We start from the raw sequence: 15813 nt of genomic DNA, 5'->3' as shown, positions 1-15813 counted from the left end.
CTAAAATTTGTTAATTTGGCATCACCAGACTGCCTATGACAAGATTAGCACAGCTTAAAAGAATGCAATTCAACCCAGTAGAAATTATTCTTCATTCAATACTGTCATCGGCTTACAAAAAAGCCGTTAAACATTCGTAACCTCGATACATGGAAGATCAGCACGGACTACTACACAAGGATAGCATGGGTTACAATGTAGATAGAAAAACAAAAAATATCTAATATCAAATTAGATTCTCAGTTCTTAAGACATCAAATATATAAATATATATAAGAAGAAATATTTTACTAGGTGCAATTATGATACAGACACAAGGGTAGAAAAGGAGCAGAAGGAACTCTGTCAAAAAAAATAAAAAGGTAAAAGAATGAAGTAAAAACAGCAATGCTGTCACTAGATTACAAAAGTGCCTGGAACTTCATATCCTATGGCAACAACCGCCCCCTGAGGAAGCGCCATGGTCCTGTTCCGGTACCCATCCTGCAAATGTGAGGCAGATTGTCAAAGAAATATCAATTACCCATTTCAATCAATTTTAAGCATAAAAATTATGGACGTTCCCGTTCCATGGGAATCGCTAGAGATCCCCTACTAATTTTCAGAATCTCTCTTTTGCATTATATCAAACATCACTAGGAATTAGCACACATATATGATAATGTCTGGCATTGCGCTTTTAAGCCTAACAAATATATTTGTTAGGCTTAAAAGCGCAATGCCAGACATTATCATTATTCTTCAATCTTGGCAACTATTATTCATTTATTCTCCTACATTTTAATCACAGCAGGAGCTACTCTATTAGAGTGAGAACTGAGAGTAGCGTGATATATTCTCTTCATAGGGTTCACCTAATCAGATTAGTACACCTATTGTGGTCCATTCACTGTTTGCAGGGCACAGAATAGATTGGTATCCGTTTTCCATTTTTTGCTTTTAGAACTTTAAGCAAGTGATCACATCACAAGGAGGAAATCACACTCATGTTCCTCATAAATACAATAAAATTACCTCCAAATTCCGGCAAATGTGCGAAGAACCATATAAATGGTCAAAGCAATCCATATTCCAACAAAACCATTGCTTTTAGAGAGAAGGAACAAAGATACAATGCTCATTATGGACACCAAGACCTGATGATACAATAATTCTAGCATTAACATTTACTAAAGATAGTATATGAAGATAAAACTACAAATATTATGCTTTTGTTTTATGCGGAGAAAGAAGTTTAAACTTACCATGGAGAACGCAGAATAAGCAAAATCAGATGCTCCAAAATTCACACCATCAAAAACAAAGGCTAACGAATTGATTGGTTGTGTAGCAGCAACAAACTGAGGGTAGAATATAAGAAAATTAAGTTACCAGTCATGAAAATAAAAATAAAAAGTTTTAAAACTTCCTCTTAGCATGTGAATTGTACCGGGATGCCTATGCTTATGTAGTGAATAACATTTTTATCCTTTGTAAAGATCCCAGATCCAAATTGCAACCCGAGTCCAACAAGTACGGCAAGCCCAAGGCCTAATACGAATCCCATCTGCAAAATAAATCAATCAACATCTTTAGGTTTTGTACATTTAAAATGACAATTGAAATCCTACATAAGTGCATCAATGCCATTGTATGTAGTTGTGATTCTGATTTGATGACAATATATGCCAATGAAGTGTTTATCTTCATGGTGAAAATTGAATGCAAGTGAATAGTTTATTTGCAAAATCTCCCAAAATTACAAAAGCAATGAATGAGAGAAGGGTTTCTGCTAATACAATTGAGTACATTTATAACCCCAAGGGGTTGGCTCAAGTGGGTAAGTGTAATGGGTGGTGCTTTGCATCTGAACCAAAAGCTTAAGCTATTAGGTGGGGCTAACACCCGACCCATTTATACCCATTCACTTTCCCATCCAGATCCGACGTGGGACCCTTGTAACAGTAAGTCACTTGGCCCTGGTGCCTCGAGAAGCATCAGGTAAGGTTCGACTCGTCTTGGGTGCCATTCCGCAGGGGAAGGGGGGGTTGTGTGAGTACTACCTAGGAAAAGAAAAATCAAGTAGATTTCATACCTGTAAAACTCTAGATGCAGCAGCTGTTGCCTTCTTGTTGTCCTTCTCGGCAAATGCACAAGCAAGGATTGCCTAGAAGAGTGCAAGGGAGATAACAGATTACTTCTTTTTCGTAAGAAAGGTAATATATACATTATTAGTGAAAATGAAAAAGTCAGAAAATTTCTTGTACTGTTCTTTTGATACAGTCCAGTCTCCAGATAGCTCATATTTTATCCCCCAACCATAAATGGTCCAAATTAACCTTGAACCATTCCCCTAATTTTTCACCTTAAATTTGACACCGATAAACTTATTGGTTCATTTGGATAAATAGATGGATTTGAAATCAAGCAATTTGAGCTTTAAATAGAAAGAGTGGCTACCAAAGTTGGAATCAGAAGTCTAAGATGAGGTTAGATTATAGGTATTGCAATTATTGTTCAAGTAGAATCCGACATGGATTTCAAATAACTCTTTGTACCTCATTATTTGAAATCCGTATATATAAATTCTCTCAAAGAAATCCATGCATGGTGTTAAAACTTAAATCTCAATTACTACTACGAAAACTGTCTTTTAAGGTCCTTAGAATCTCCATATTGCAATCTAAATTTAAACTAGACTTCATACATTGAACGTAAATTCATTCATTTAAAATCTTTCAATCCCAATGGGCCCTAAAATACTTGTCACCCAGATTCTAGCACCTTTTCTTCCTCAAAAAAACAGCAATCTAGCACTTTTAGTATCAAACATATATCAACCTTTTTCAGTCCCCAAGACCTACAAACATTATTCAACCATAGGCTGCACTGTCCTAAATTACCTAGCATTTTAGTGCATCAATACACGACAGCTTAAAAGCCAAAGCCACTTGGTTGGGGAGCACATCAGCAGCCATTCTCTAAGAATGTGAAATTATTCCTGTCTCCTCCGTACATATTCATGCCCAACAGTGACTTTGTCATGTTGTGCTCTTATTTACATAACTGATTGCATTGTTTGTTCTAGGGTGTTTAGTTTCATAATTAATATGGTATACCAAAATAAAAGCCACATTTTTAGGTGAATTCTAAGGATATTTGAGCTATTTGATGCCACAAAAGAGAGGAGAGAGGGAGCGGGGAGGAGAAAAGTCTCCTGTACCTGTCCAGCAACAGCTAAACCATCAGCAAGAAGCGATGATGTCATCCAGACCTGTAAGCAAATTTGAAAAGCAGCCATGGGTGTCGAACCCAGCCTTGCAGCCATTGATGCTGCTAAGGTCACACAAAATGTCACCGCTATTACCCTTGCTAATAACAGAAAACCTGAGAGCAAAAATGCAAAAACAAAGTAAAAACGGTAATGAGCAAAGTGATATAAATTACAAATATGCAGGTAGTAAATGTGAGGTTGATGTAAAAGCAAGCACAAATTAGCTCTTTGCTAATACCAGAAAACCTGAGCACAAACGCAAAAACAACGTAAAATAGGTAATGAGACAAAGTGATATAAATTACAAATATGCAAGCAAGTGTAAGGTTGATATAATTATGATGTAAGTATGAAAGAAGCCTGGCACAAACACTCTGATATTTGTTCCCACAGACAAGTCCTAGTCTCATCAAAATTGACAGTTATCTCCAGAGTGGATAGCAACTAGGATGGTCACACAATTGTTTTTCTTCTTTTATTTTCTTTTCTCTTCCTCTTTTTATCTATTTATTTATTTTTGATAAGTGGTAGGATCACATAAGTCAGTTCTGTCAAAAGGGCAGTTGATATGAAAGTGATGCAAGTCTGAATATTCCAGAAGCATTGACTGTAATAGACATTAGAATTCAGAACTTGTATGAGTAATGGGAATGGTTGCCTATCTAAGTTCTGTAGGTCACCTACCAGTACAGAAATATGTGGGACAAACATAATATTGGTGTCAAATCCACCAGAAGTCTAGCAGAAGATGCACATAGTTCACCGACCACGTGGTTCTGTAAGCAATACATATTGTTCACGTATGATTCAATGACCCAGCTGACATTATTGATGATGATGTGTATTTAAGTGCTTTAACAAATAACACTTTGGGGAATATTTTAACAAGTAAATTTTATTTTTCAACTGAAGGCTATACACCATAATAATTAAAAGTGGCACAAGGCTATAGACTTCTAAATACTTGACTAAACTGTGGAGACTGGGGTCCTAAATATAAAAGAATGCTTCTTACGATTAGGGTGCAACTAATAAAAAATAATTCAGATAGAGCAAGAATTAAGGCCCTTACCATTTTTAAGAAACCGACTGAACTGCAAATCTTTGATACTGGGAGGCAAGAGATCAACTTGTTTCATCAATTTACACAAGAGGATAACCGAAATTAAGTATCTGGAAAGAACATCAACCATGTAAGTAAAAGAAGAAGAAGAAAATGAAAAAGATCACTCAGTTTTAAATATGCTCCATCAAGTAGATCATCTCCAAAAACAACTTACTGAGAAAGAACATGTGCAATGGCTGCACCACTGACTCCCAAACGGCAGGAAAATATAAGAATTGGGTCCAAAATGACATTTAATAAATCCCCCGCAACTATAAAAAGAGAGACGGATGATCGGAGTTAGTTAAAATGCCTACGAATCTCAAGCGAGAAAGCAGGATATGTGTATGATGCAAGCACACACTATGAATTCACAATGCATAATTGTAAAAGCTTAAGTGCTAACACTGATATCATAATTAGCTGCGCAACTCGGGAAGGTCGAGGGGTCAAACCGTGCCCAACCCAACTTCCAACCTGACAAGCTCAACCCGATCCCAATTTGAGCATATTTTTCTATATTCGGGTTAAACACAGATTAGGCATGAGTTGGTCGGGTTAGCTTGATCAGGCATCAAACTAATCAAAATAGACTTAGGTTAGGCTTGGATTAGGCTCAAGTTATGAATCAACTAAAATATTATTCCTAATATTAATATAGGTCAGATTTGGGTTGAGATCGGGTTACCGGCACCTCTATTCAAGTCCAACCCAAATTGTGGTTAAGTTGAAATTTTCAACCAAAACTCAACCCAAGCAACAAAAAAAATTGTCCAAGACCATCTAAAACTGGATTGGATTGCACTGGCCCCACCAGATTGCATCCCTAATCGAATAGCCAGCATTCATGATGTACAGAGATATTTTCCTCAGAAACCTGAAACGTTTTCAATTGCTTGGAAACTGAAAGATAATATTGAAACTGCATAGCTTTTTATTGAATGGTCTATCTTATTTTGACTTCTCAACAAGTTCTATTACTGCTTCACACTAAAAATATTTTATTATTTAACTCTAAGACAACATATCTCTACAAACTAAATTACATGGAAGATTAAGTATCTAGCAAATATTTTTAAATTGTATTACTTTTATTTTCATTTATTTCATTTACATAGAATATGTGGTTGATCTATAAATTTGAAAGTGATGTCCATAGGTCTATGTTTCAAGTAGAGTAGATATAATCAATTACAGAATTTAGTTGGACAGTCAATTATACTCCCAGTCGGTGAGAGGGATGAAAAAATGATGGAAGGGAAAGGCAAGATGGAAAAGGCATCCCTAGGAAAGAGAGGGTGTCAATTATACTCCCTGTTTTTGTTTGGTTAAGTGAAAGGGAAGGATATGGATAATTTAATTATTTTATCAACATACACTTAAATACACACAAACACTCACACAAACATATAATAACACAATTAAATGAGGATAATAATGTCTTTTCAACTTTTATCCAAAAAATATCCTTCTTTTTCTCTTCACTCCCAATTTTGGATTCCTTTCCCCTCTACCAAACAATGGAAGCTTCCTCCATCCTTCCTCTTTTCCCTCTCTCCCCGTTCCTTTCCTCCTACCAAATATAGGCTTATTATGAAATTAACAGCCTGATTGATCAATGTTTCTAAATCAAATGTGGATGAAGATATAAGCCTCTAAATACTAAATCCATCATCGGGATAAAAATTTATCTGCATCTAAATAGGTTTTATAACATTTTTGAGAAAATCCCCAAAAATTCACAATTTCATCTTCTTATCATATTTCTCAAAAATTAAGATCTTGGACTAAAACAAGAAGTGAATATCAAAATGAATAGAGAGTTCTCCGTGAAAAGGAAGAGGATAGAGAATTTACCAGTTGCATATAAAGGAGTTTTGGTGTCCTTAAATCCTCGAAAGACCCCTTGCATAGCCAAAGAGAGAAGAACAGCAGGAGCACCAAGTGATCTCAAAGTCAAGTACTTCCGCGCAGGGGTTAGCATCGGGGAACCCTATTCAATTCAAAAAAGGCTGCATTGGTTATTGTTGTCTACAATAATAACCAATGCTTAATGCAGCATATAAAGGTATACAGTCATCTCAATAGAACTATCTTAATTACCATGACATGCTAGGAAAATAAGTATCGTGAAGAATGAAGGAAAATTACCATAGTACTGTTTCCAGTTTCCAACTCAAAATGACTGAGATGAATAAAAAAAAAAAATCATAGTTGTAACTTAAATGCATTTAACACATGCACTCTGTTATCATACCATGCAAAAATACTTCCAGAGTGCAACAACAAAAATGAAAATTTAAGTAGGAGAAGGCATACTGCAGATTAGCAACTTATCTATAAAAGAAAATCATACATCATTAAAACATTTCAGGAAGAAGTTAAAGGGTAAATAATAAAGTTACGGGTTAGAAGATTTAACCTCATATACATATGAACAAAAACAGCATCCAAGAACCGTATGAACAAAAACAATGGTATTGATCAACACTTGCATAACTGTGGCATTTCCAATTGCAATGAAGGGGAAACAATAAAAATAATTTTAAAAAAATTCTGTTACATGGACTCAGTTGTATCGGGTACAGGTGTGTATCTAAGTATCATAATCCCATGAATCACAAATTTTATGGCACAAGGACTTGACTTGTAAAGTTTCCAAAAGTAGGATAAGGATATGTGAACACTTTATGCACATGTGAATACATAATACCTTATATAACACTATAATGTATGATATTATTGTTAGTTAAAAATATAAATCATAATTTAAATTAAATGGAATGTGGCAAAAAAGGGGATTCCTAGGAAAACCTTCTTGCTATCAAATTAGAGTTTTTTTTTTTTTTGGAAGCTACTATTTGAGTTTTTCATCCATCACATACATACAGGATCTGGTGGTCCGATTTGGGTATGTGTTGAACACGTAACCCATTTTATCCCCATCTTGTGTAGACACGTATATGTTAAGGGAATGCTAGACCCCATGTAACATAGATAAGAGCTAGAAAATATCAAAATTGGCTATAGCCTGCAATTACTGCATTTTTAGTTGTCACTACTCCTAGGGGATAGTCAATAATTAAGGAGGAATGAGGACATAATGTATGGGAACAACATGATCATATTAGAAAGAATAAATTTCACATGCTGATATAGGAAAATGGAATTTCTTTCACAGTTTCTGTTCAATATACTTCTATGACTAATAATCATTGTCCAATAGGGCAACACCACATAAACTTTTAGTTTCACCAAAATTTGGAAAATTGATAAATTATACTTCATTCAGCACTCTTAATTATTACAAACTATATTAAAGATATACCTGAGCTTGAGAATAAATATACACAATAACTTGCATAAAGGAAACATGAACAATAAAAACAACAAATTCAAGGACCGCAGATTAATTAATACACTTACAGATTTTACACCCATAAAACCCAAGATAGGTTTCGCCAGAATTATAAGGAATACGGTTTGAAGGAGGCCAAGCACACTGCCAACAAAAAGGGCAGTTGATGCTGAAGGAATATGTCGCCTTCCACCTTCAAATTTGGCCTTCTTTGAATTGCTACTAGAAGCAGTCGGAGAGTTGCACGCTGTTGGTTTTAAATCTGATGAAAAAATCACCAAGCAACTATTTCATGTTAAAAAAACAAATATCATTAAGGGGTCGTAGTTTTCTTGAGGTTTACAGTGGTAGCCAAAGTCCTTAAGGGTATAGAGATGTGCATATGGTTTTTCACATGGGTTAAAGAATGACATGTTATAAATTAAAAATGATCTTGTACCTTAGTCCTTTGCATATCACACAAAAACACACACATACACAGAGAAAGAGAGAGAGAGAGAGAGTACCTTCATCTGGCATCAAATCTTTCATTTCGCTGTTTGTGGCAGAACCTTTTTCCAAGTTCTCAAGGTCAACATCTTCTGGCATCAATTCTTTCATTTCATTGTTTTTGGGTGAACCCTTCTCCAAATTTTCCGCTTTTACCACTTCACTGCTAAGTCTTCCAATAGTGTCTTCCTCAGCAACAAAAGAAGTTGTAATACTGACAAGTGGAAATATAGTAACCTTTGAAGCTTGATTGAAAATAGCAATAGCAACTCCTACAGCAGCAAGCTCCACCGGACCTACAAATTAATGGAAATGATATTAAGGACCAACATTTACTAAACAAGCTATTGTTCAAAGAAACTATAGATTACTGAAACCAGTAGCCAAAAAAGGCAGATCAACCTATGAGACCGAGCATTGATGTGAAAGTGCATATTCGTTCAACTCAAAACAATGTTTTGTACTCTTATTTTGGCAAATAGTTTATTGCTGAGCTCCCGAAAGGAACTCCCATGAGTTGGAACCTTGCAACTAGGCTACACACTCATTCCTCCAAAGACAAGATGTCTACAAACAACCAAACTAAGTCAAATTTGTCAGCCACAATGAACTAAAAATCTCAGGTATGTTCTTAAATAATATATTTCGGTTTTTTTGTTACCTATCGAATGGTAGGATCTTAAATAGAGGGAAAAGAGTAGCATTAGTTTTAGCCACAGTGGACAAAAATGTTGAAATTGTGTTCACTGTTCTCAAATAGGCCTTGAAAAGGTTCCTGAATGAAACTCCTCAATTCAGAGAAGTACAACATTAAGTGTGCACTGGACTGCAGTGATTCTATATCATATGGAAGGACAATGGTAAAGTTGCACAATTAGTGTCAAGTTGACAAGATCTGTAGGGGAAACATGTTGCATTATTGTGGGGCTGAATTCCCTTTAAAGTGGCAATCCGAAGGAATATATTTTCCATAGAATTTGATCATGGCGGTCTCCACGTGAGTTGAGCAAATAAAAACCAGGAAAACATATGAAGCATTGTGCTGAAGCAGCAAACTGTTAGGATGTGGACTGGTCTAAAACCAATAACTGATTAAATGCAAAGGCACTGCCACACTGCCATATCTATTACCGGAGGAAACCATGTGCAAATTCAGAACACATCTACTTCTTCACATTTGGGAAAATACTGACATTTGATCTATCACCTAACACCTGTAGTTAAATGATTTTGTGGTACACTAACAAAGAAGGGGACTGTTGAAAGGTAATTAATTGGTGAACGTATAAAGAACACAAAAATAGTCACCGAGTCTACACATATAAACTCTTTTATCCACAATATGCAAAGTTTATCACCTTGTTGACCCATGAAGGAGAAGGTAATTATTTTCCAACCAAAAAACTGTGCATGAATTTCTCGTTTATCTTATAGAAAGAAAAATATATATATGTATGAATTGTGTAAACTTTCTCTCAATCAGTGGCCATTTTCGGTAAACATTATGAACCTGATGATGTGTGAACATGAATATCAAGAACTATGTACTTGGCAAAGCCTATATAAGCATATCCACTTACATCAATCTGTCAACTAGAGAAATTCTTTAAGTAGAAGCGATTGAACTCATTCAAATATTAAGTCATATAAAAGCAGACCTAAACGGCCAATGAATATTGTGTCAATTAGAGAAGCAATGGGATCAGCAGCTAAAGCCAGGGCTGCCGGGAATGCAATCCGTAAGATCTCCGACCCAAGTGCATCCATCTTGAAAACAAGCCTAACACAAAATTTTTAAAATAAGAATCAGCTCTTAGAAGCATTTAAATTACTCTATTATGATTTATTTTCAACGATAACGGTCATATAAACTAAACAACAAAGGTCTAACCTATTAATCATAAAAAATGAAGCAAATGCTGCAGAAAAACAATGGAGTGAGAAATAAACTAAAAGTTATCAATCTAAGCTTGTCTGTCTGAAGAGATGAATCTTACTCTACCAAGCATTACTTAAGAAATAGATGGCTTTCTAATCTAAAGGCAGAAGGCTTCCTCAGAAAACCTTCAGCATCATGTCACTTATAATATCTAAAAATCTTTCCTGTGCAAATAGAAGAACTTCTGGACCTAGAAAAGAAACTTTACCTAGCATCTTTGAAGAAAACAAAGAGCGGCATCATCATCCACTTTCTCTCAGTGGGAGGGGGAGGGGGAGGCAGATCACCATCCTCAGCCATTGTTAGTAACTTTATTTATTAACACCACCGGTGATACTCTTTCGATGGAGCTGACTCAACCAAACTTGTGGTGCCACCAAACTGCAGTTCTCACAGTTTAAATTCCGTAGCCTGCAGGCTGCATAATCTAGTTACATTAACTTGTTTAGAACAAAGAAAAATATACATGATGTTTTCAACAACCAAAAAGAACTGATATGAAAGAAGTGTACGTATCATTAGCACCATCAAATCCCACATAAAAATAAAAGCAGAAAAGAAATATGTCAGGAGGGAATTCCAGACAATGGCTACAGAAATGCAGCACAATAACCCATCAAACACAGCATGCTCAATAATGAAGTTAAAATGCAATAAAGCTAACCTTTTAAACTCAGAGGTGACAAAAAGGGGTATCAAAGCAGCAGCTACAGAAGAAGAAAAGCCAAAAGAAGTATCCTTTGCGACAAAGTTGAGGTGAGTCTAGAATTTACTTATAAGCAGAGTGATAGTATGAACCTACCTCAGTTCTGGCCTACTGGTAGATGACATACCGTCAACGGAGGTCATAAATAATAGTTTTGAGTCTTTTGACAACAATGTGTTAGAAGTTTGCCAACTTTGCCCCAGGTATCTGAATTTGAGGCGGGCACCGCCAATTCTGATAAAATTGTCAGGCTTTCCAATATTAAAGCTAGACCATGTTAATGTTTGTTATTTCTTGGAAAAAAATTAGCAGCTAAATATATTATATTTTTTTGGTCCATTGAAATGGGAAACTTAAAATAATACAAGAATAAGAGTTGAAGCTTCACAAATTTGACTCTTCATAATAAATAATTGACAATATGAGACTAGGTTCTGCATTATTAGGACTCAGGACAGCAAAAAAAACCCACCTAACACTTCACCAGTAGATACCTAGCAAGACACAATTTAGAATAAGGCACCGGGATTACGAAATATAAGCAATGTGATTTATGACAACTGTTATAATGAGTTTTTACCCAATATGAATAAGGAATTGCAGTTTTCACACTTGCTTTGGAGACTCCTACATAGTGTTTTTTAAGTTTTCCATCCTTAATGAGCCTGTTGTTCTCTGTTTTTCTTTTGTATAGTTCACCTTTTCACCCCTTCCTAGGGAATTTGCCCACTTAGTACTTGTATTTTGTTCCTTCTGTTAATATTAATATTACTTACCAAACAAAATAAATAAATAAATTATAAGCAACTGCAAGAACCTCCCTCAGTTCAAAATTCCCCTGATAACAACATGCAGATCTTTTATCATTCAAAAGAGTCAAACTTTGACAGTGAGAAAGAGACTTGCTGTCTATTTGTGAATTGCGACATAAACATTTCTTCATTTCGGAAGATTCTTCTCATCTCTTCCCCAGTTGACACCCAAATAATTGGTTGAAAACATTAAACTTGGTACCACGTAGAAATTGATGAACAGCTACAAATTAAAACTGCATAAACAAGTGCATAGAAAATGAAAAAACGGAAACATCATGGGAACCTCACATATGACAAGAACGGATCATACAACATCAAATTCACAATCCCCCATGTTCTAAGATCGCCATATGTCGATCACGAGTCAAAAAAGCAATGGCATAAAATTCCACACCGCATTGTTAAAACAATCAAGAACGTTGAAAAACACACACAGTGACATGGACGTCAAAATCACCAATGGACGTCAAAAGCACCAATACTTTAATCTAACAACACTTTCATCAACTTCATTTGGAACTGATTTACACATGCATTGTACCTCGAGAGAACGATAACAAATGGCAATCTTTCACGGTGGCCGGTGATACTTACTTGAAAATGCCAATTCATTGAACTTTCACGACAATCTGAAATGAATAAAAAAAACTGAAGAGCACCTGAGAACGAGTTCGATTTGCTCGTGTTCACGAAAACCCCATCAAAACGCATAGAGATCGCTGACATTGTTGGTTCTTGAAATTAATCTTTTTGTAGTGAATTTGGCGTTTTTTTATTGTTTCAAAATATATATTAAGCTCTGCTCACAATTTCTGAACGATTTTATCAAAAATCATAAAGAATTGAAGTTTGAACAATAACAAGTAGATGAAAATGTCGGCAGTTTGGTTCAGTAACAAGTAGAGGACTCTAGGGTTTTGGGAGGAGATGAAAATGGTTATCGCCATTGGAAGAGTGGTGATTAGTTCAGTTTGTCAGGTGAGAAATGGAAATAATTCGAGAGAGAGAGAGAAAATACATACGAGTGTGATAACGAAAAGATTGAAACCCTAGAAAGTGAACCGCAATGTGATTTACCGATTTCAATTATGATGTGTTCAGTTCAAGTTTTTTAAATTCTGTTCATTAGATGTATTAGGTGTTTGGTTAGAAGAGTAGGAAGAGAATTACTTTTATGCGCTCTCTCTTCCTAACTAAACAAACTTCCTCCCTTCTCTTTCCTTTTTCTCTCCTCTTTGTATTATTTGATTTTTCTCTTGCTTGGAAGAGATCAAAAATAAATTAAAAAAGTCACTCCTCCGTATGTTTTTACTTTTGGAAAAAATTAAAAAATAAATCTAAATTACATTGTTTTATAATTTTTTTTAAAAATAGTAATTATTTGGCCTGAACAAACTTTAACGGTGAAATACAACTATGCTATAAACGGGTCGTGCTGTACTCAATTATGATACGCCTAACATTTCAATTGAAATATCAGACACCCTAATTTTTCCTTACCAACCACAGGAAAACAAATTTAAATTTTCTTCCCTTGTGTTCTCTTATTTATTATTTATTTTCCTTTCATACCTTACCTAATTTTATTATTATTATTTTTTTTCCTTTCATTCTCTTTCAATGAGCTTTCACACTTCACTCGCTATTATATGCTATCTAAAGTAGGTAAGATGAAGCTCCTCTTGTATTTTTTTCTTTTGTACTCTTTCATACTTTACTTATTCTATATAATTCTAAACTTTAATTACTAAAAAAATGAAAGATATATGCTTAAAATAAATTTAATGGTTATTGTCTTAATGGAAACAAAATTAATTTAATGGTCAATGTCTTCTTTGGCATTATTGTCACGCAAAAATAGAAGAAAAAAAATGAATAAATTTAGAATGGATGTATCAATTCAAGTTGGAGAAATTAAAATGAGATGAAATGAATAAATTTAGAATGGATGCATCAATTCAAGTTGGAGAAATTAAAATGAGATGAAATTATGCTATAAATTCGATATCCTTTGGACCTTAACTAACTGTGATCAATATAATTAGAATAATTATTTAGGAATTAAATTCGACAAGTATAAAATTTAATTTATGTAATAAAAATAGTGAGTCTCGTCACATGATATCATTTTATAGCAAAGTCAGTCACTTCATTCGTATAAATTAAATTTAATAACTATTGAAAATGATAATTAACGTACACCAAATAATTCATTTAGAGAAGTCTAGAAAGTTACTATAAGCTATGAATCATAAAAGTTATAGCCTATGATATAGGCACTTGATACGGGCACAGATGACTTATTCCACATATGACAAATCTAGTGGGTCTCGCCACAGTAATAATGGAACTCACCGTATGCATATACACCATATGCATATACATGAGTAGTCAGTCAGTGTCTGAGAGCCCACTAACATCGATTCAACTTTTTTTTTCATTTTTTTTTTTTTAAATTCCAAAAAACTTACTTTTTTTTGTTTTCGCCCAATCTTACATATGACATACCTTTGTTTTCAAAGCTTGTCATTCTCCTTTTCTTAAAAGTTACCTAAAATGATGTAAGAACATTAAAAGGGTACATTCACTTCGGGCATGGTTCCATGATTGGTTTGCTATACTTTGGTACTTTGCAATCTTAAGGTCTAGGTTTTGTTTCTGTTGCGTGTTTTTGTAGTTAGTCTTTATTGTCTCTACAGTAACTTATTTGGCTCAAGTGGAAAGACTCCCTTAGGTCCTTTTTGAAGTTGTTGAGGGATTTTTGGGTTCATGCCTTCCCAAATATTCCGAATTAATAATTAAAAAAAAAAAAAACATCAAAGGGGCCAAAAAACAAAAAAAAAATTGTGGAACTTAGAAACTATTAAATGGTGTGCAAATTATAAATACATTTTACAACGTACAAAGCAATGATCTATCCTATGGGTAGTGTTACCGTACCCCATATATATATATATAGGTACATTGACTGTATATATAAAACAAATCCATATAGTACGTAACGAAGAGCAAATTATTTACATTTTATAAAGTTATTATAATGTATAATGTATGGATTATGGAGCATTAATTTGAGTATAGTAGGGTTGAGTTCCAGTAGTACTCAACGTGGACATGTTGGTTTCAACCCATAAGAAACTTTAAAATGTACATAAGACATGCATTGAACGAACAATGTAAATTTAGCAACATATATATATATATATATATATGTTTATTTATTTATCAAGTGACGGAAGCCAACCTTAGAGAAGAGAAACTGCAAGCTCTTCCCGCCAACTTCTACCCCGTTGAAGCACTCTATCTCAACCAACACTTGGGCTCAAGTACTTGAACTCCACAGTCCACACTCTCATTTGAAGTTCAAAAAATTAAAATAATATACACACAAACACATTATATATATACACGAGAGAGAGAGAGAGAGAGAGAGAGAGAGAACCAAATTTTCATTCTACTAGTTGTGAAAGTGAGGCGATATTTTAGACCATATATTAGTAAATAAAACAAAGAAAAATGCCAGTTAGACTTATTTTTCAAGTCCAAGTGTTTACCAAGAAGGCTTTTTTTTTTCTTTTTTTCTTTTTTTGATGTAGTGAACGGAAATCACACTTGGATCTATCCACTACTACATTAAAAGAACACATCGATTTGATAAATTAGTTAGAACTTAAGTCACACAGTCCTTCTTAACAGGTGTCGTTCTTATGCTTCGAGCGCGCTCTCGCTCTTACGATCTGCGCACTCTCTCGCTTAAATTCTCACTATTTATAACTTATTTTTCAAGTCCAAGTGTTTACCAAGAAGGATTTTTTTTTTTTTTTTTGAGTGAGTGAAATACACTTAGATTTATCCACTACTACGTTAAAAGAACACATCGATTTGATAAATTAATTAAAACCTAAGTCACACAATTATTCTCTCGCTCTTACGATCTGCGTGTTTTCTCACTCAAATTTTCATTATTTATGATTTAATTATGTCACTCTCATATTCTTGTTTTCGAATTCGCTCTCATTCTTGTTCTTATATTCTCGTTCTCGAATTCGCTCTCACTCCTATTCTAATTTCATATGACGTAGGTTAAAAGCACTAAAGGTGGAGCAATTTCAGCTCAAATGAATGAAAATCTATGACATTAGATGTTG

General features: G+C 34.5%; 1 protein-coding gene across 1 annotated transcript; it reads right to left on the bottom strand.

The window, feature by feature from the left end:
• Positions 1 to 63: 63 nt before the first annotated feature.
• LOC132299330 (protein DETOXIFICATION 43) lies at positions 64 to 15317 on the bottom strand. The gene is made up of 14 exons (XM_059795860.1): positions 14910 to 15317; positions 10353 to 10562; positions 9864 to 9985; positions 8223 to 8501; positions 7785 to 7978; positions 6216 to 6351; positions 4534 to 4630; positions 4326 to 4426; positions 3203 to 3366; positions 2075 to 2146; positions 1430 to 1546; positions 1245 to 1340; positions 1015 to 1136; positions 64 to 483 (listed from the first exon to the last, which is right to left on the bottom strand). Exons 2-14 carry the CDS (start codon positions 10442 to 10444, stop codon positions 429 to 431), a joined length of 1647 nt encoding a protein of 548 aa, XP_059651843.1. The 5' UTR covers positions 10445 to 10562; positions 14910 to 15317; the 3' UTR covers positions 64 to 428.
• Positions 15318 to 15813: the final 496 nt, after the last annotated feature.

This window comes from Cornus florida, unplaced genomic scaffold, assembly GCF_030987335.1.
Source record: "Cornus florida cultivar Cherokee Brave unplaced genomic scaffold, ASM3098733v1 CherokeeBrave_3.0.0_Hap2_Chr03, whole genome shotgun sequence".
Classification (NCBI taxonomy): Eukaryota; Viridiplantae; Streptophyta; class Magnoliopsida; order Cornales; family Cornaceae; genus Cornus; species Cornus florida.
Note: the sequence above shows the minus strand (reverse complement) of the source record. Positions and strands in the feature narration are given on the sequence as shown.

Coding starts and splice junctions, on each gene's coding strand:
- LOC132299330 (XM_059795860.1), bottom strand. CDS start 10,444: ATGGCTGAGGATGGTGATCTGCCTCCCCCTCCCCCTCCCACTGAGAGA. Junction 1,547..2,074: donor CTGCATCTAGAGTTTTACAG/GTATGAAATCTA, acceptor TTTATTTTGCAG/ATGGGATTCGTATTAGGCCT. Junction 1,341..1,429: donor ACATAAGCATAGGCATCCCG/GTACAATTCACA, acceptor TTCTACCCTCAG/TTTGTTGCTGCTACACAACC.